At 41.1% G+C, this 20,831-nt stretch overlaps 1 protein-coding gene across 1 annotated transcript in view; it reads left to right on the top strand.

Moving 5' to 3' along the window:
* sorcs2 (sortilin-related VPS10 domain containing receptor 2) overlaps window positions 1-20,831 on the top strand; it is a 355,821-nt gene that overhangs the window by 316,946 nt on the left and 18,044 nt on the right. Inside the window, exons 6-8 of the mRNA XM_055007856.1 lie at window positions 113-177; window positions 5,659-5,777; window positions 12,134-12,223. Coding sequence (XP_054863831.1) covers window positions 113-177; window positions 5,659-5,777; window positions 12,134-12,223 — 274 coding nt within the window. The remainder of the gene's footprint in view (window positions 1-112; window positions 178-5,658; window positions 5,778-12,133; window positions 12,224-20,831) is intronic.

Raw genomic sequence — 20,831 nt, 5'->3', positions numbered from 1 at the left:
GTCCTGGGGTATCTTAGAATCTACAAATATGTGGTTTTAGGTCTGATTTCTGATTGTATTTGCTCTCCCGGGTGAGATTAAATGATTAATGTCATTTTCTTCTGTGTTCCAGGTCTGTATCTGGTGTGGATGTGGACCCTGATCTGGTGCACATGGAAATGCAAGACACAAGTGGAGGTGCAGTAATGTTTTATTTTCTCGTTTACTGTTGCAGAGCAAAATTTCAGGTCACACTTAAATCATTGTATTGTCTTAGAATCATCATAATTTATGGATTTTTGTGCTTAATCAAAGTGAAGCTTTGTGAAACTTTTTCAAATCAACCAAGAGACTCCAAATTGACCTGTCATTTAAAGGATATCTTTGAAGATTTTCTATTTCACCAATAGGAAATGCGAGTGTTTTGAGCTAAAACATACATGTTCAATGCTTGTCCTTCTCCAGTAAACTTTTACAGTGTAGCTTTTTGGAAGGCTTAGAAACCCGTATTGGTTCCATCTGTGATTGCAAACTAGCAATGTCATTCTTTCTTGCCTAGGGTGACTATATTGTCATTACCGAAAACCAGGACACTCGGCCCGGCAATGAGATACTCAAATATACTCAAAGTTTATTCAATGATGTCTTTTAATTTCAATACATTTAAAGTATGCCTCCTTGTATGGATAGAAAATTGTTATATTACCAAATACTATCTACAACCAAAGACACAAATTCAGACAGGCTTCTCAGAGGTTACTCAAAATGTTTTGTTATGACAAGTTTCAAAAATAACAAATGAAATAATGATAGAAATAATGTGTATTCTTTGTAAAGTTACACAATCCAATTTTTTTGCGTTACTCTGGCAGTTGTTTTTTGTGTGGAGCCATGATGCGGACATACATAGAGACACAATCCATAAGTCCAAAACTGAGCAAGATCTGAGCAAAGGTGCACTGAATTAGTCTTTCTAAAGCATTTATTTTGATTGTTTATGAGAGGAAATATTCTGCTCTTTAATGTAAAAATAATGCAATTGTTATGAGGCGCTATAATCTTGAATCTTTTGACATTTCTGTGATGTTACGCAGGGGTTTTTAGTTCCGTTGCATAATGTAAATGTGCTTTAAATCCCCTGAAAGGACACAATTATTGCCTACTGTCGAGCACATTTGTTTTTGTCTGAGATGTCATTCACTTGTTTTCCTCGAATAACCTTTCAAAGTAGCCAATCATTTCCTTCGTCAGAGTTCAGTTTTTATAGATCTCTGACAGACACTTGATTCAGGTTCGTTTCTCAGTAAGACTTGCTGAGGTGGAAGATGGTAATGTGCTCTTTCCATCAACACACTACTAGTCTTAACAAAGCCCCCAGTGTAACTGCAGGTGATGGAAGGGTTGAATCGTTGACCTTGTGGGTGGCTTATGGGTGAGCTAGTAGTGTTTGTGTGTGGGGGGTAAATTGGGAATTAATGGGTAAGTTAAAGAAGTGGGGGATTCAGGGCCCCCCAGGGCAACAACAGCAAGTCTGGATTATCATATCAGCTGAGTGACAGGCAGACAGGTTAGCGCTTAACTCCTCACCAAGGGCCAAGAAGGTAATAGAAGTGTGTATTCAAGAATGTGTGTTTGTCAATGCGAGGTTGTGAATGCTCCGAATCTTTACCCACAACTGGACTTCCCCTCCTCTGGGTCTCCCAACCTATAATCCCCCCTCTCTAAATAAAGCTGAGCAGGCAAAGTCAGCGAGGAGTGACAGAGACTGAAGGGCACAATGGAGGATATGTTTCTATATTTGCGGTTCCACCCTCAATTTCTCCATAAACCTCCCCTCTAGAAGAGCACAAACACTTCTTTAAAGCTCTTGAGGAGACGTGCTGCTTTTCTTACCCAGCCACAGAAAGATGCTGCCTGCGTTGTTGAAATCTGTCAGCCTGAACAAGGCAGTCTGTGTTTGCGGAGGGTGAAGAGGAGAGGCTGTGTGTCTGGGCCGGCTGCCCGTGCACGGGAGCTCTTCCTGGGGCTAGGCGGCGCCACATGGTTCCCTCTTCCTCCTCCTTTTTTATTCTCCTCCAGATAGATGGATAGGCGAGGGGGGCTTGGGCGACCAGGCATGCTAAACCGATCTGTTCACCCCGAGCCCACCACAGAACCCGTCCACACGTGGCACGGCCAAGGTTAAACGGTGGCACGCTACGAAAAAGGACAAAGGGTTGAGGGGATCTCTGTAGAGACGCCCATGTCGGTGTGCCCGAGACCGCCAGCTGACGAGAGGGACAGGACTCTAGAGGAACGGGGGTGGTCGATTGATGGATGAGCTGTGTGTGCAGGGAGGTTGGCAGAGTGTGTGTGTGGGTGTGTGTGTGTGTGTCATTAGGGAGATTGATGTGCAGGAAAGCGTGAGTGTACCTTGTTCATGCACCAATACACACAAGCATTCTCACACTGTAGCGCCTGGCCTGTAGAGAGACATACATGTGTACACAAACAGACATCACAACTCCCCATAGTGTAGATGTTTAAAAGACGGGCGCCGTAAAATCAAAAATGTCTCGACCTATATTTGTTGTCTTAAGGTGCCCTGCTTCCTTCTTATAATTTTACTACCTTCCCAGGAACAATGCGTGCGCACTGTCTGTGTGTTTGCAGGTGCACGTGGATAGCAATGGCATGAAGAAGTGCATGTAGCACAAGCTGGAATTGAACACTTAGCCCAATCTAATAGTTTTTTAATGAGTTCTCCGCCACACGCTGCTTTGATTAAATGTCGGGAACTTTCAATAAATTAGCCAGTCCATTTGTTAGACCAGACACCTCTTGAAAAAAGATGAAGCAGAGGTTTTAAAGTACAGTGCTGACGAGGAGGATCGACTCGGTGATGTGACGCCGAGGTTCTTCAACGTGGATCTGAGGTGATTTGAGTTTACTGGGATTGATCGTGTTCTCTGCTGCTTTTATCTCGCTGAGAGACTAGGATGGCATCCTCCAGCAAGGTCAGTGCCTTGAAGAAGATTACTGAAATTTAAACGCTGCCCATCCTTGACATCTCCACCAGCTTTCTTGAAATCATTCAACTAGTTTTTGCATAAACAGAAATCAATCATCATGTTGGCACACAGATAGTAAAACATGTCAGTCAGTCTTGCTGCACATTTATCCCAGAGGTTGTTTGCGATATTGCACTAAAAATTCCCCATAGACCAACTTTTCACAAGAGATATTCCATAAAACTGAAGATGGGACACCTCCAAATGCAAAAAAATTTAGTTTTTACTGCTTTTATTGTGAATTTTGATCTTCTTTGATGGTTTTGGTCAATATCGAAACTTTCCATCTTCTCCAAAATGACCAAAATACCCTCATATTTGCCAAAAAATCAAACATGAAGACCGTTCTCCCTAAATTACCCAACAAACCCAATGAGTATTGAAGGTTCCGATAGCTTTCCTGCAGCTCCACCTGTGGGTTGAAATATCCACTTCACACACAGTGTCTTCAGTCTGATTTGTATTAAATTTGCTGAGCACATTCATGCCCCCAAGAGGCTTTGTAGTTTGTTGTTTTGCGTCTTTCAAACCCACCACCCTATCTGCATGTAGTTAAAATAAGTTTTCAAAGGATTCATATCAAAGTCAAACTGATAAACGTCTCATCCATTACAGACGTCGGGGAGCTTTTAAGTTGCATCTGATTATCTGCATACCATCAACTGAAGGTCAAAGTGAGCATTGTAATGCAGAAATGCGAGCATGCGAAGCAACCAAACCTCGCACATGTGTGGGTGTGAAGTTGTGTGTGTGAGCATTTTCTCTATTGCCAGCTTGTCACCTCTGGGAGGAGAATAATGGCTGAATTTCAGCAGTCAATGTTGCTGATGCAGCTGCTGGTTGAAATTCAATCGTGGAGGAGCTTTAGCAACAGGCGCTAACCTCTGTGTGTGTCTCTGTGAGGATAATCCCTCCTGGCCATTTGGATGCTGAAATGGCTGCATGTCTATGGGGAAGCTGTCATATCTTATAGAGTTTGGAAAATGATGTCTCCATTTTTCTGTTTGCCTAGTTTTTCTCTCATATGTTTTCCTCTCCAGTCTCTGCAGCTTCTGCTTTTCTGTGGCTGGATTTGGTCTGTGGTTTCTTTTTTTGTGGCTAGGCTACTCTTTTTGTTATCAAGTACAGAAGACAATTCATTCCTAATTACACGACCGTTCAAAAGTTTGGGGTCACTGAGAAATGTCCTTATTTTTGAAAGAAAAGCAATTTTTTTTCAGTGAAGAGAACATTAATCAGAAATCCAGTCTAGACATTGTTAATGTGATAAATGACTATTCTAGCTGGAATTTTTAATGGAATATCTCCATAGGGGTACAGAGGAACATTTCCAGCAACCATCACTCCTGTGTTCTAATGCTACATTGTGTTAGCTAATGGTGTTGAAAGGCTCATTGATGATTAGAAAACCCTTGTGCAGTTATGTTAGCACATGGATAAAAGTGGGAGTTTTCATGGAAAACATGAAATTCCCCAAACTTTTGAATAGTAGTGTGTTTTTATTATCCGTCACTGTCCTCACTTAATATAACTCACATGGCCACAAGTAAACTTACAAAATGAGTATACTTACTCACTCATGAATAAACTGAGATACATTAGCATTAGCTGAGCAGACAGTGTTCATCCATGTATGCAAATAAAACAAGAAAAGCACTCAGAGAGCACAGAACTCTGCCAAGGCTGTTCATTCCCCCATTTGGCATTGTCAGAAATGCAGCTTTTCTGTTTTTTTTTCTTTTTTTTAGAAATGCAGCATTTGTTGAGTAGTTGCTGATGATCAGAAATCATGGCACCATAGTATGTGGCCATTTAATATAGACGTTCACACAGGCGTGTGTTATGCATGTGTACATTATGTACGGATACCGAATTGCATGATCTAAATATGTAGTGAGTGGTGAGAATTGATGGGACTCGGAAACACCCCCACAATTTAGCAGTTGTTCCTTGTGTCATTTCCGACGGATTAGTCCCAATAAGTCTGCAGCGGTCGATTTGTAGTAGGATCACAATCATGTGATCATCATCAGGCAGCTGATGTAGTGTTCACTTGTTCTCATAGTTACAGTGGTGGCGAGCTGCTATCTCACACATAAATCTTTAACAAATCCATGGATCCAGACTATAAACTGCATCACTGCCAAAATCTAATCACTTGGTCCTTGTGTCATTTCTGACCTTCCCTGAAAATTTCATCCAAATCTGTTTGTGAGTAATGTTGCTGACAGACAGAGTATCAGACAGACAGACAAACATATGCCAAGTAATTAATAAATGCATGTTCAGATTTTCCCCCAATGGTTAAAACTGTTATAAAATAGGCTGCCGATGATAAAATACTCTTATTGCATGTGTGACCTTTTGTATGAAATCAGACATTGACATTTTGATACTTTTATAATATTATAGAAGTCATCTATAGCACAAAGATTGGTTGGTTTGGTTTCAAAAAATCTGTAAACATTAAACATATTCCTACATACTAGTAGAACTAAGAACTGTTTATCCCAGAATGCACATTTCCAGTATATGTGAGCATACTCCGATGCAAATACATGTGAACAAATTCTTTGTATTTGCACAGTGGTAACCATTCTTTTCTATTTGTTCCTGTGTGTCCCTGCAGGTTACCTGTACGTCACCTGTCTCATCCAGAACTGTTCGGACAAAATGGTGACGGCTCAGTATCTCGGCAAAATCGACCACAACTCGCTGCTGGTGCAGGATGACTACATATTTGTCAAGGTAAGCGCCACCACAACAAGGAAGTTGCAAAGAGATGTAGTGGAGCACACAGGCGCATCTCTGTCTTAATGATTTTAAAAGGAAAAAACTGATTACAAGAAAATACAGCAATATTTTCAAATATTCCTGCCTTGCATCTTGTACCCTCTGGCTATTTCAATACTAACCTTCAAGTCTATTTGTTTTTATTATCTGCTTACATCTTATTTCAAATGGAATAACTACATTTTTAATCCTGCCATGTATTGACTTTATTTTGTAGGTTTCATAGATTAGATTCTTCATTTTTTAACCAATTTTTGCGTAATTGCTGGTACTTGTAAGATTCTAAGGTAACTGCCAGTTTGGTGAGAGAATATCTGAGGTGTTCTACACATTGTTAACACCCCAAAAGGACTGGAAATTGGTATCTATAATTTTACTTCACACTCTTCAGATATGTCAGCCTCTTCTGCTTCAATCATGACCTACAAGAGACCTGTTTAAGTTCTGTTAAGGCACCGAAAACTTCCTGGATATGGTTTGAAAAAGATTGCTTTATAGTTAATGCTGGGTTCAGACTGAATCATATCTGATGAGACGGTCACTCTGATAAATTAGGTGATTATGGAGTCATTAATTAGTGCTATGACTTGGACAGGCACTGACTTCCACAAAAAAGAATGTAAAATCTAGATTTTGTTCGCTTTTGGACGCACACATAGACTGCATGGGTGGTTACAACAAGGTAGCTGTTGCGTTATTTTCCAGTCTACTGCTGGGTGGACTCACGTGCACAGTAGGTTGTATCTGTATATTCTGCACATAAGTGTCCCACAGTATATTGGTACTAGAAAGGCATAGCAATCCATCTAATATTAGTGCCGGAGCTTAAAGAACGACTGTGTTATTTCTTGTAAGATGCATTGATGTGCAGCAGTGGAGATGTGCAGCGCTCTGCCTCCACTTTCTGCAGGCATAGTGGCCATGCCAGCTGCTTTTTCTTCTCTCAAAGGCACATTACATTCATGGTGAGAAAACCAGAGTCTGCAAAAACAAGTCCTCTCTGTCCACAGATCGTCCACAAGCTAGAAGCAGAAAATGGCATTATTTCACTTACGACTGACACCGCAAAGCATTCAACTGATAGTCATTCAAAGGATTCAAAGAGTAACAGGTTAGCATTTGTGACAGATATTATAGCTACTTCATGCCCATGTGCTCTAAAACAAGTCAAACAAGTGTGATTTTTTTTTTTTGCATGATAATCAAACTTTTTCTCACCATCAGAGTCGGGCATTTAAAGCCAATTATACCCGTTTACTTCAGTTTATCTTTTTTACCAAACATCTCTGAATGCACCTTCACTTTGGTAATGTCAACTCATGTTATTGCAAGCAACAAGTATAGACACCAACAAAAGTTATAAACGATCATCTGAGCTCTGAAAAGTGAAATAAGGTGATTAAAATGTGCACTAAAGTTCTGCGATGTGACGTGAAGGTGGACAGACCTGAAGAAGTTAAAAGCTCATCTTAACTAAGAATTCTTCCCCTTCTGGTTGGATGTGAAAATGCGTGAACACAGTTATTGTTTTATGGGGTTTTTTTCACATTTCCCACCTCCCTGCATTGACATTGTTAAATATTAGAATTTTTTTAATAAATAGAAAACACAGCAAATTCCAAGCTCCATGTTCTTCCATTTAATTTTCCATTACTTTCCATGATGTTTTAGGTTTTTGTTGTGGCATCGTTTCAGTATCTGTATTGATATATTCAGGCAGCTGTCATATTAGAGTAAAAATTTTGGTCTGGTAACATTACCACACATGCATACTACTGCCCTTGTAGCATAGTCACCTTCTGGTTGTGTCCATTTGTATTCTTGCATACGTGTGGAAATAACTAAATTTATGTCACGCGGACCCTCATATAACCACAGATGTGAAAATGATGCCACTGACCTCATACTGTTTTGTAGTCAGGCTCTGTTCCATGCGTGTGCAGTAGGTTATATCTGCATATTCAGGGGTACTGACCTTGTAGCACAAGTGGACACAAATCCTCAACGGGGGTGTGAATTATCAAGGAGACGCAGATTGTGTAGTCACAGCCTTAGAAAGTATATAAATTAAAACAATAGAATGATAGATATTAATACAGATACTGGAAGAGAAAACCTACCATTGAGCCAATTCTAAAGGTTGTTTGTCCTTTTACCGTTCTTTCATCATGCAAGTAAGAGTAACTTCTGATTCTTTTGATCGGTATCGCTGAACACCTTGGAAGCTCTTGTGGGAGGTTGAGAGAAGAAAAAATCTTTTTGTTTTCATGTCATAAGGTGTCAAAGATGCGGCATCGATTTTTACTATAATTCACTGCACGAAGTGAAATCATCACTATTCTTGCCCGACGGTCTTTTTTTCTCTCCTGACACCCAAAGTCTTTCAGCTCAGACTATCAGGATAATGTTGTTAAAACTGGAATAAGTGACACCAAAATTTTAGAATGAGATGAATTGGTGATTTATACATATGCACGATACAAGGACCCTTCAATTAGCTCACATTAGTGGAATGCCGCCATCTTAAAGCTGTCTCCAGTGCTTTTTGAGCTATGAAATGTTAAAAATGTGTAAAAGGAAGAACTTAAACAAGCTCAATGCAAATGTATTGTCATGAATCTTTTCATTATTTCCCTTTATCCTAAAAGAAGGGTTAGAAAAGCAGCACTCGCTTCCTGTTTTGCAACTTAAAGCAGCCGAATAGAAGTTTGATCTCACTGCAATTTGCAGACAAAAGCACCTCTCAGCAGTCTACTCATGTGTTAATTAACACTAATGTCTTGAAATGAATACAGCCATTATGGAGTTAATGCGGCTAAATTGCACCTTTAAGTCAGTCTTTGTAAAAACCTTCATCTGCCTTGTTATTTATTAACACACAGCATTTGTGCGTTTGCTGTATCTGTCAGCGTATCTAGTGGTTGTGTTTGCGCTCACAGCTCGGGCTGCAGCTTTCCGTCTTTTTCTTTTACTGATAAACTCCTGCTGCAAAGATAACATATCGTGGTACTGCCTGCTTGAAGTGGGGAAAGAATTGCTATTCGGGACAGTGTGCAGAATTAATCTCCCCTTGTCTATAATTGACTTGCCATGCAGCACAGTACTGTACACTCTGCAGAGGCCAGTAGCTGAATCCCATTTGCATGTGATAACAGGAGAATATACATGAGCTGGTATAGCAGAGCAGAATCCCTGTAGTGGGGCGGAACAGTCGTATCTTGTTGGGGTGTTTGTGTTTCTTTATGCTCGTGTGCATCGATATGCATATCTGTAGATGTGTGTATCAAGCATGAGTGTTTGTGAGTGTGGGAAGGAAGAATTAAAACCTCATTAGACATCAGTGGAATGCTCCATTATCCATCTGGGATTATCCTCCCACTGCTTCCAGTCGTACTCACTCACTGAGATCAGAATTAGCGACAAACATGGGAAAAATATCTCTAAAAAACTGGATGTTCATAGTGCCAAAAACTTCATACCTCCATTGTGGTACAGTAATAAAGTTTTACAGGCAGGTACAAGTGAGTTTTGCCCCGGGTTTTGCCTCCCAGGCTACTGCCTTACTGTCTCAGTAGCCGTGTACACGCTGAGAGAAACCTGTAGGCTGTACTCGGGGCTATAAAAATAGAATATGTGTACACATTTAATGTATGTTTTAATTCAATCTCCTTAACATATGGCTTTGAAAAATCAGTCAAAGATTACTTTTGCTTGTAAAAACCCAACGTAATCCACAATACAGTTCAATACAGCTGGTATTGAGGGGGTGCACAAGACAGGTCGCAAAGGAAAAAAACAGCACCTGATGACAGAAAAATCCTTCAGGCTGTAAAGAAAAAACCTCCAAACAACGGTCAGCGTCATCACGGCCAACCTGGAGAGCGCAGGTGTGAAAGTTTCACAATCCATACTTTGCAGAAGACTTGAACAGCAGGATTACACAAGCTGTACCGCAAACCTCCTGTCGTCAAAAGGCTAAGTTGTAATCTGCTAAAAATGGGAAGCCAGACAGGACATAGAGCAGTTTTATGGACCAAATTCAGTCAGTGAACAGATTTAAACCTTTGCCTGCAGAATAAAGAACTCGAACATCAACTGATGAGTGCATTTCCAAAGAAGATGCAAAACTTTTCGTTGCAACAATCCCTTTTGTTTCCTTTGACGTTGTTTTTGAATGTGGTTTTGTCTCACTGTCTTGCATTGAGTCATATTCCAACACCTGAAGTGGCCAAACCATCTAACTTCCCTCCACTGTTAACATACTTTTGGATGGCAGTGTATTTACACACCCATGCCAGTGGTGTATCCAGGTCCTCGGGGTGCTTATCTGATGTTAGAGCAGCTCAGAAATATGCAGAGTCAGAGCTGAGAATGCAGCGTTAGCACTGGCCTCCTACACTCACACACCTCATCTCATCCTTCTTTGCCAGCCATTCTTTAGAAAGTGATTCCTTTTGAAAACACAGTCAGTAGCGTTTCCTTCAGTGGGGGCTCTCATTTTTAAGAAACGGCTTTCATTGTTTCATCACTTTTTCGTCACTGTTCAGCATTTAAAAAAGCTGGTCCGCTCCTTTCAATCATAAGCAATCATGGCTCAATCTGAACCTCAATGACAGAGGCTCAGATATCCTGGTACGAGAGAGGAAAAAAAAATCAAAAGATCTTCCCACAAAGCCCGAAATAGAAGCGATGCATACAAAGCTCTCCGTCTGATTTTGAAAGCAGCTCTAAAAGTTTTAGCTGCGCTCACCTTACAAAGAGAAAGCCAGACGGCGACAGGGAGTGTGTTTCAGAAAGTGGTGTGTCGGCATCTGAGCCCATCACTTGGGATGTGACACATTCAGCTCCTGTTTAAGTCACTGTCAGTCACCATCGCTGTCTCTTTCACCGAGTTTCCTCTGCCAGATCTTAGCTTCGGCTGAGAAAGCTCTCCCGGTGAGCTTTCTCATCGCGCTCTCAGCAGGACGGCAGCGTGATTCAGTCTTTTGCCCATTTTGCAAGGTCTGTGCAGTGTGGGGGAGTTTCTTTGCATTTTACCTTTTCAGAACAGGGTGAGTCACCCACAACAGATGGTGAACTGTGGCCCTCCACCTCCACCAGCAGTCAGCAGCACATTGGCAGATGTTGAGTATCTTACTTTGAAAAATGTATTGTTCTGTTTTTCTCCCAGAAATCATTTAAATGCAAACTCGAGCCCTTGACTTCAGCTTTAACATGCAGTCTTGGTTGTTTTTGTTGCCCACATTGTGTGTTTTTTTCTTCGTTTTCACATCTTTTTTTATTCTCTGTGTATTCATCAGGTCTTACCTCCTCTGCTTTCTCCTTCCTCGTCATAACTTTTTATTGCTTTTGCATCCACAGACTGTAAATAAAAGATGGATGCAGCCCTGGGGTCTGAAAAGTAAAGCCAATGTGAAATTGCCTTAAACCTGCATTCTTTTGAACAACCAGTAGGGGGCAACTACTCCAGTTGCAAAAAGAAGTCAGATTGTACAGAAGTCTATGAGAATAAACATTTTTCTAATGAGTTTATGATCTCAATAGCTAGTTTCAAGACTTTTTTTTAAATACTGTGGTCCCATTGTGGGGTGGTGCTACCTTGTGATCGACCATATCACCATGCTTGTTGTCCTTGGAGTTATTTAGTCAGATCCACCACTTGGACGATACATCTGGTTTCAAATGACCAACAGTCAAATGGTAAACTCAAAGCTTCAAAACAGTAGCCAACAAACTAGTCAAGGTTGCTACGTCCATATTTCAGTACTGAGTAAGGTCCCAGCACATTCCACCCTGGATGTCCCTGTACAAGGACAAGGTCGTATCTGTTATGAAAATGCAACTAGCACACTTTTTCTATGGTTGCACAGCCTGGCACATTTACTGAAACAGGTTTCTGATTCTGCTATGGCCAAATGCAATTCTTGTGGTTCATTTCAGTTGGTACAGTTGCAGTTGGGTGTCACCGAGCTTTTGTTTACTTTATTTGCAGTTTTGATTAGATGAAAGTAAAAATGGCCATTTTTGGTGGAGTTTTTTCAAAGCTTGTTCTGGCCTGGTGATGAGGAAAAGCAGAGTTCCTAGCAATGTTTTGTGTTTTGTTTTTCAAGTGGAAATTTCAGAAAACAATAGCCCGGCCTTAGGGTCTTAACCAAATCTCTCTGGGTCTAAAAGATAGAATTAAGAACAAGCGTTTTTGGTCAGACACAAGCTCATGGCATCAAATCTTGTATTTTTGATGGTGCTGCAAGGAAATGATTGTCTTACTGAGGCTGTAAAATTCATGTTGTGTTATTCTTTTAATTTTCCAGGTCACCACGGGGAATCGTACGAAGCACTATGTGTCTTATCGCCGCAACGAGTTTGTCCAGATGAGGTTCCCCAAGTACGCCTTGCCAAAGGTAAAGTCCAACAAAAGTGATATCCCTTTTGTTTTTGATGTCGGTTCCAGTTAAACATTGGGTACAGTTTATTCAGCTAAAGAACCCTTGATCAGAATCCATCGCAGTTTCTCATGATGTTTCTCTAGGACCAGTGTTTGGAGCATTCCTTCTCCTTGACAGTATTCTGTCATTATGCAAAACATCTTCATCGCTCTGCTGATAACACCCTGCTTTACACGTCTTTCTGCCCTTACCAGCTGTTGACACGCTATCAACATCTGGACACTTTTCTTTAACTTAATGGAAATAAAAGCAAAGTTCTCCTCACTAGCTTAAGGACTACACTTTCCAAACCTGCCCTTCACTACTGCTATTCATGACTGATCAGTTCAATTCTCCCCTCAAAATCAGAAGTCTTGATACTTTTATTTAACCTGTGCATTAATAATATGTCACATACTCCCTATTTTTACCTAAGCAGTATTTCTAGATTTTGTCCCTTCTCTCTCTCACCACAGCACTCAACATCTTGCATTGATTACTGCAGCGCCATCCTCTTTGGTATTCCCAACAGACTCCTCCCAATCATTCAAAATTCATTACCCGCACCAAGACCGCATACCATACCACACCTTTCCTCATCCAGCAGTAGAATCCATTGCTTACCATAAAGTCCCATCATAATTTCAATACTGCATACCTTTTAGACCTGCTCAGTTCTTCCACCTATTCCTGTTCATGCATTGCAAGGTGTCCTTTGGTGTTTTGAAAGGTACCAAAAAGACTTCAATCTGACATCATCTGTGCCTCTGCTGCCACACTCCCATAAGATAAACACCTGTACTTGTTCCCCGTTAGCACAAGATCTTGAGGCTTGTCCGTCACTCCAGGGATTCTTGCAATTTGCAGCTTCAAAGCCCACTATGTTCTACCTCTTCATTGGTGTCAAGTGTTAGTGCAGCACCTGTACTCGGATTAATCCTGGTACTGACCTGGTACACGATAGCACCCATAAAATATTCACCACCAGGCATTGATCCAGTCGCATCTCATGTCACTGACATAAGCAAAGACGATGAATGAGCTCCACTTCAATAAAACACAGGACAGGAACCTCTGCTGTCGAGTGGCACGGGGGGGGTTTTAGCGTGACACCGGCCAGAGTGCTATTGAACTGCACTGATTGAATGCGGAGCTCAGGGAGACGTCTCATGTATTTTTCAGCTCGAAACTAAGAAAAGGGAACCTTTAAGACAATCAGTGCCATCGACAGCCTGTCAGGGAAGACTCTGTGGAAGGAGTTTTGCGCCAATACGCGGGGAAATGTATAGAATTACACGTGTTCGATTCCAGCCGTCCACTTAGAGAGATCCTACGCCTGAGTTGTTTGACTGCTTCGGGTGCAGCACTCAGTGATCCTTAAGGAAGGTGAACGGGATTGAATTACACCCACACAGACACACACACTCGCTCACCTTCCAGCATGTAGAGATGATGGGTATCAATGTGATTAGGTGTGGTAGGAAGATGGTGGGCAAATCAGTTTACGTACGAGCATGCGCACCCGCGCACGTGTGTGCATGTGTGAGTGTGCGTTTAGTTAAAGTATGCCCTAGTTGCTTTCCCTCTCTTGTCTCCCCTCTCTCTCTACATGTGTCCTCTTACTTGGGTGAGCAGATAGGTCACACTTTGCGATGCTTTTAGGTCGAGCGACATGGGGGGAAGTGTTGGAGGGGAGGGAGGGAGGGAGAGGGGAAAAAGGGATGGAGGAAAACACTGAAGGGAAGAGATCAGAAGAAAGTGTGTGTGCATGTGTGTGTGTTTGTGTGGGAGTTGGGGGGGTGAGAGGAGGGAGTGTTTCCATGTTTTTCCACTGTGAATAATTGAAAGGCTGCAGGATGAAAAATGCAGAGGCCATCAGAGAAAGCAGTTTGGCTCTGTCCTGCGAGACCTGACCCGAGTTATGGATTAACCACACACTCACACACACTCACACACACTCACACACATGCACAGAAGCATGCATGTAGCTTGCTGGGCTGTGAAATCACAGGTAATAATTGTCCCTTCTTCCCCCCTCTTCCATTCCCTCTCCTGCCGTCTACCGCTCAGGATGTAATCACCTTTTCTGTGGTTTTTAACACTTTGTTTACCCAAGTGAGATTACACAACCAAAATGTACGGTCGTCTCCAGCGGACCAGATAGAGTGTCTTGCTGGAGGGCACTGCAGAAGTGGCACTTGAAAGAGAGAGGCACTCTGGTGTCATTGAAGTAGTGCCAGGAAATTTACATTTTTGGCATTATTTTCGAAGTCTCGGATTTCTCGTATTATTGCTGGTTGGCAGAACTTATCATGCTCAAATGTGAAGCTGGTACCAGTATTTTAGTGGCAGAATAGTCGCAGTTTTACTTCAAGGAATCGTCACATTGGGCTACCATACCATGACTCTATTTCATGTCTCTATGAGATACTGGGTGTTTGGTATAGAAGTTAAATAACATTAGCCCTTTACTTAATAATATACCTTATTTTTCAAAGATTTCCTGCACAATCACTGGAAGTCCTGATGCAATTTCTTTCATTTATAAGATGAAATTGTGGACGTGAAAATAACAAAATTTTAAATAGGAAAATGTGGCTTATGGTATGAAGACACATCAGTTGTTGAAACAGCCACATTGACAGGCCGAGGTGGATGAAACACACAAACAAAATGATCAGATATCAATTGGCAGAATTTTGGTTAAAAGAGTCGACTAAATTCGACCAAATCAACCCTGAAATCTGTCTTCTGTTTCTATTCCTTTTTTTTTTTATCTCCATAAAAACATGTTTTTGAGAATGTGGAAGAGTCCATTCCTTTGAGATCTTCTTTTGATTAGTGATCTGGCCTGACTTGACACCTTAGACTCTATTCCATAATCCATTTATCCGTCCATCACTTTATCCTGTGCAGAGGGTCTCCAGAGGCTAGAGCCTCTGTAGAGACAGGGTACACTCTGGGTAGGTCACCAGTCCATCACAGGCTAACACAAAGAGACAAACAACCTTGTTGTACTCACACCTGCAGCCAATTTAGAATCCCTGGTGAATCGACCATGCATGTCTTTGGACTGTGAGGAGAACTCAGAGCACCTGGAAAAATCCCATTCAGGTACAGGGAGAACATGCAAACTCCACACAGAAAGGCCCCAGCTGACCAGCGATGGCTCCATTTTATTAGCTTGGACAGCATGTGAGTAAACCTGGTGTTGAGATTATTTTGTAACCCCACGTACACCCCAATTACTTACACTAACAAACCTAATAAGTAGTTTAACTTTGCACCAAACAGCCTCATAAGCCACAAGACGTTCTTTCAGGGATGAAAATGTCAAGGCCAGAAGTCATGAGTGGTATCTTTGACCTTCTTTGGGGTAGAAGACTGTTTCTTCTATAAAATATATTTCTGGGCAACTCAATGGCCAAGTGCTTAGGGCACCTTCACCATGGGCACAAATGTCATCAGCAATGAGTCGCTGGTTCGATTCCCAGCCAGCTCAGACCTGTACTGTATGCCATTTCCCTCCTCTCTTTTCCTGTCTTTCTTTTCTGCAATGAAGGGACATTGCGTTAAAGTACAACACAATTGTTGGGTGGATAGAGTTCAGAGGTTATTTATTTTCCATCAGTGAATGCAGCACCACATTTATGAACTGGCATCGAAGTGGTGAATGACAAACATTAAAAAACACAACTCTTACACCAGAAACCAAGTTCATATCTGGACGTCCATGTGTGGTTTTGTTGACTCAACAAAAGCATGTGATGACAAATTCTAATTTGCATTAAAAGGTGACAGATACTGTTTCAGATCCGTGCTGAAATTTTCTTACCCTAACCTGAACTCTAGCCAAGTGACATGCAGTTATACAAAACCATTAAAAAAGCTGAATAATGCTCTGGACACTACAAGTAGATATGCAAGACCCAAATAATAGGGCAGGAAAAAGTGCACTCTCAGTGAACATATTACTGCTACGTTCAATACATTTGCAACTTGCAAAATATGTTAAATGACAGCATTACCTCCGGTCACAATTACATTTCCTTCAAATGGGTGTAATGTTGCAGTTAATGTAATTATATGGGCACAGGGTAGAAGTTCAGAGCTCTGATCAAGTATCACAGGAATTGGAATTTCCAGCATCCAACATGCACAGTAGTGGTACTACTGAGCAATTTCAGACACAAAGTTACTTAATGTGGTTGTCAGTGTTGGACTCTGTTCTGGGATGGCAGCTTTGACAAAATGGTTATTTGTACATATAGTCGTAATTATGTGGATGATTTATTTCACCTTTTAGAGGAATGTTAAAAACTGAAAACAGGGAAGTCTTTCTGAAAGCTAAAATGTGTGGGTCGACTGTATCAAACACCTCTTCACTGAATTCAATAATGTCCACGGGGCATGATGATAATTTTAATGTGATTAAAGGGATCTGTTAGAGTGTGAAAGGAAATGAGCTCAATGCTGCTGAGAGAGGGCGAGCACGCTGAAGAGGCTATTATGTCACAGCCGACTGCTGAGGGAAATCTGGCATCAGATGTTGTTCATTTTTTTAATGAAATGACATCACTCACATCACTCAGACGAAGTCTCAGTAATGTTGCTTGAGGAACTGGAGGTAATGATGGAGTTTAAGCCAGTTAAAAGACACCTATAATTATTGCATGTGAGCCTCCAGCAGGAAAGCTGACAGAAGTAAGGAGCTGCCTTAAATCCCCCTCTTATATCAAGCAGGTATTACAGAGTGAGCATGTGACCTGAAAGCAAATGCATGACATTGATGTAGATAGGAATGTGGTAGGAGCAGTTTATAAGGCCAGAGTTAAGACTAGATACATACAGTGGACAGCAAATAGCATTCCAAGCCTGAGTAATGTAATCCAGTAACTTCAGTGGTCCTGCAAGGGTGTAATGAGTCCAATCTGAAAAGGAAGTATCTGCCCCGAACCACAATAAGATATCCCTCAATAGGATGATCAAGACTTTGTGACTTGATTATCAGTCCAGTGTGGAAAAGAAAAGTGGAAACTGCGATAGCATCAGGGAAGGGAAATAAGTTGGACCAGTAAAGTGGTGAACAGGTGATGTTCTTTTCCAGCAATTTGTGTAATTTAGCAAGAAGTTCTTCTCAATATTGGATTAAAAATAACCTTACTTATCAAGATCCCTTTTCTCATGTGAAGTAGCCAGTTTGCTAAAAAACTGTCTTAAAGCCACAAAAGTCAATAATTTTATATTAATAATGAATCATTATCCATATTCTGACTACTTTGTTGAGATATTGTTAAGGTTTGGTAACTAAATCCATTGTTAAATTGCAGGAAAAGGGATAGTTGCCATGGTTAAACATAAAGGCATCATCCTTCAGTTTAATTCAAATTTAATGCACTTTTATTTACATGGTGTCAGGTAACGACATATGTCCATATGTAATCTTGGAGGATTCATGTCCAGACAGGATTTAGAGAAGGTAAGGACAGTCTTTTCTCAGGTCAACCTCCCAAAGAACTGTCCGCCATCTTTATCTCAGTCAGAATTGTGCTGTTAGAGTCTCAACAAAACCCAAGAAACGTCGTCACACCACAGCAGTTCTCAGGTCTTTACGCTAGATTCAACCACCAAAGGTGTGTTTGTCCATACATCCCTGTCTCTGAGTGGCTTTGGACCAAAATGCATCTGACTGTCTCTCACCATGTGAAGCTTCCCATCATCCCATGCAGCACAGAGCTGGAACAAACTTCTGATGAATTTTAAACTTGCTGCGACTTTGACCAAAATTAAATCTGAGTTCGAAGCTTTGATGTTCTGCACTGCCTTTGACTGAACCTTAAGTGCTCGTCATGAATCATCAGTGCCTTTCTTTCCTGTATTTATGCCTCATACATTTTAAATTTCTATTATTTCGATGTGAATTTAATTTTTTTTTTCATGCAGTTGCTGTTTTTTATGCCTCTTTCTCCTTTTAATGTTTTAAATGCATTATTAAAAGTGCTCTGAATTACCCTCGTGTATGAAAGCTGCCATGTAATCAGACCTCCCTTACCCAGTGAAATGACTAAATTGGGACTGGACTGTCCGAACTGAACTGGTGGTGGAAGATTAGTGGCCAGTTCGGTCCCCAGCTCATCCTACCTACATACTGAAGTGTCCCTGAGAGAGATTCTGAACGCCAGATTGCTTGTGATCATTGCAACTGAGAGGCAAAATGCAAAGCTCTTGAAATAAAAGTGCTTTTTCAGATTACCAGAGTGATGCTACTATGATCACCTTTTAACCTGCTGGAGCTCTAGTGTTGACATGTTGTCCAGAGCTGACAGTAATACATTTGCACCATTGTGTGGAGTTTTCCATTGGACACATGTCCCACGAAATATAGTTTGAAGCCAAAAGGTAGTATGATCACCCTTTAACCTGCTGTAGTTCTAGTGTTGGCATGTTGTCTGCAACTGACAGCAATAGATGTGAACCATTGATTCCAGAGGAGACATCTGTTTTCTACCCTCTCAGTTTCGGCAAATCTTGTGTAGATTTAAACAAGGAAGTCAGAGGGAAAGTCCAACAGATTGTAGGTAAAAGCTAGGAAATATGGGTTTTAGATGCAAAACTGCTTGGTTAGGGATAAACTGTGACAACAATCCATCCACCCAGTGTCCTCCCTTGTAGATTAGCAATGCAACAGAACAGCAATACATTTTCACCATTGATTCCAGAGGACACATGTGGTTTCTACCATCTGAGCTTTGGTAGATCTTGAGTAGATGTAGACAAGAAAGACAGAGGGAAAATCCTGCACAGAATTAATCACAGTGAAATTAGCTGTTGGGATGCACTGATTAGTAGCCAGTCTTATCCATATGCCTTTAGGTGACAGATGTTTTCTAATGTGATCAAGAAACACCCTGTATTAAAAAGCAATACAAGATGTACGAAAACATCTGTTTCACCCTTTTACTTCACACCTCCATTGTTTTCTGTGTTTTCTTTCACTCTCTCCGGCTTTGAACCAGACTGCAGCTTTTTTCTCTTGTGTTTATACTACAGCTAACTGGTCCCGTCCCTTATTTTCAGTCGTTCTTGTGGTTTGTTTTTACCCTACCTAACATTTTTGAAGCCGTGCATGGAATACGTCTGCATCCAGACTGTTTCCAATTATGTAAACTGAGGCTTAGCTTTAGCACCATCTCATTATTTCTTTCTGTCTTTGCCTTTTCTACTGTTATTAACACCATGCTGTGTTTGGGTCAAGTAAAGGTTGAAACAGCTCACGCAGCGTCTGAGACCCAGGATCTCTAATATTTTTCTCCCAGCAGTGGTCCTTGTCTCCAGGGTGACTGTGGCTGTGATGGCCCTGACAGAGATGGATTAGGAGTGGGTTTTTTTGTTTAGAGGACACTCAGTGATGCAGCACCAATAAGAGGAAGGCTGGTAGAGATTTTCTGTTATTTCAACCTGAGAGTAAAGGAGAGTTTGCTTGAAGCCAAACAGGTGGCATTTTCACAACACACACAGATACTTATGCCAGACGCCTAGACTTCCCATGACCATTTGTCTTTCCCTTGCCCTTACCGTGCTGAATGTACCTCCTCTAGCTATGGTGAAATGTTAAAGCCCCGCACAAATGTAATGGATCTTTCACATTTCAGCTTTAGATTTTTGCTTCTCACACCAGTTTGTCGCCCAGTTAAAGGCCTGGATCCAATTCAAGATAAAGCATTTTAATGCAGTGGCCACGTTTTAAACCGAAGCACTGTTTCAATTCTTCTGCTTCTTTGTTCTTTGTTAGTTACTATCATACCATCTGTACACCTACATCTGTTACACAAGTCGGAGTTTCTGCTTGTGGAACTGTCGAAAGCATTAAAAGTGTATAAAGTTCACTATTGTTTACACTCTTGCAGAACTTCTCCGCGTTTTGTCTCTTTGAAGTGTCTATACAATCTGACAAACTGCTTAACTTGTATTCTACACACCTGTTCAAAAGCAACCTATGCAAATCATCTTCCTCTTTTCTCATCGCAAGCAAAAAATCCGTCCAGTTACACTCATGTTTCGTATGTGGGTTCGTGCTAAGTCCGATTAAAAAAGCTCCCTTCAGCTGTCGTTCATCATAATCCTATTTAGTATTATGTTCATACATTTCAAACAAAGTAGAAGAAGTTTCTAACAAGTTGCACGGCTGCTGCGTTTGATCCATAAATTTGAGGTGCAAACTGCAGGCTTAGGAGCACATGTAGACAGATGGGACTATACTAAATTGTGGGGGGCCTCGTGCTTTTGGCAGTGAATTTGCACATGAAATGGACGGCCTTGAAATGTTTTATACCAAACCTTCCAAAATCTGCCCATTAACATGCAGTTGTGAGATTTTAAAGAGAATATAAACTGCATATGAGGCAAATATTAAGCAGCAGCTAAGCATGAGTGAAAAATTGAGATGAACAGTGTGTCTTCACCTTATATACCATTACAAATCACAATAAGAGAAATTAACCACATGCCTGTTAAGATTTCAGTGCTGTTTTTTTGGCATCACCTGCGTTTTCAGCACAGCAATGCGCAGACAAAGTTTACATTT

This window comes from Amphiprion ocellaris, chromosome 23, assembly GCF_022539595.1.
Source record: "Amphiprion ocellaris isolate individual 3 ecotype Okinawa chromosome 23, ASM2253959v1, whole genome shotgun sequence".
NCBI lineage: Eukaryota > Metazoa > Chordata > Actinopteri > Pomacentridae > Amphiprion > Amphiprion ocellaris.
Note: the sequence above shows the minus strand (reverse complement) of the source record. Positions and strands in the feature narration are given on the sequence as shown.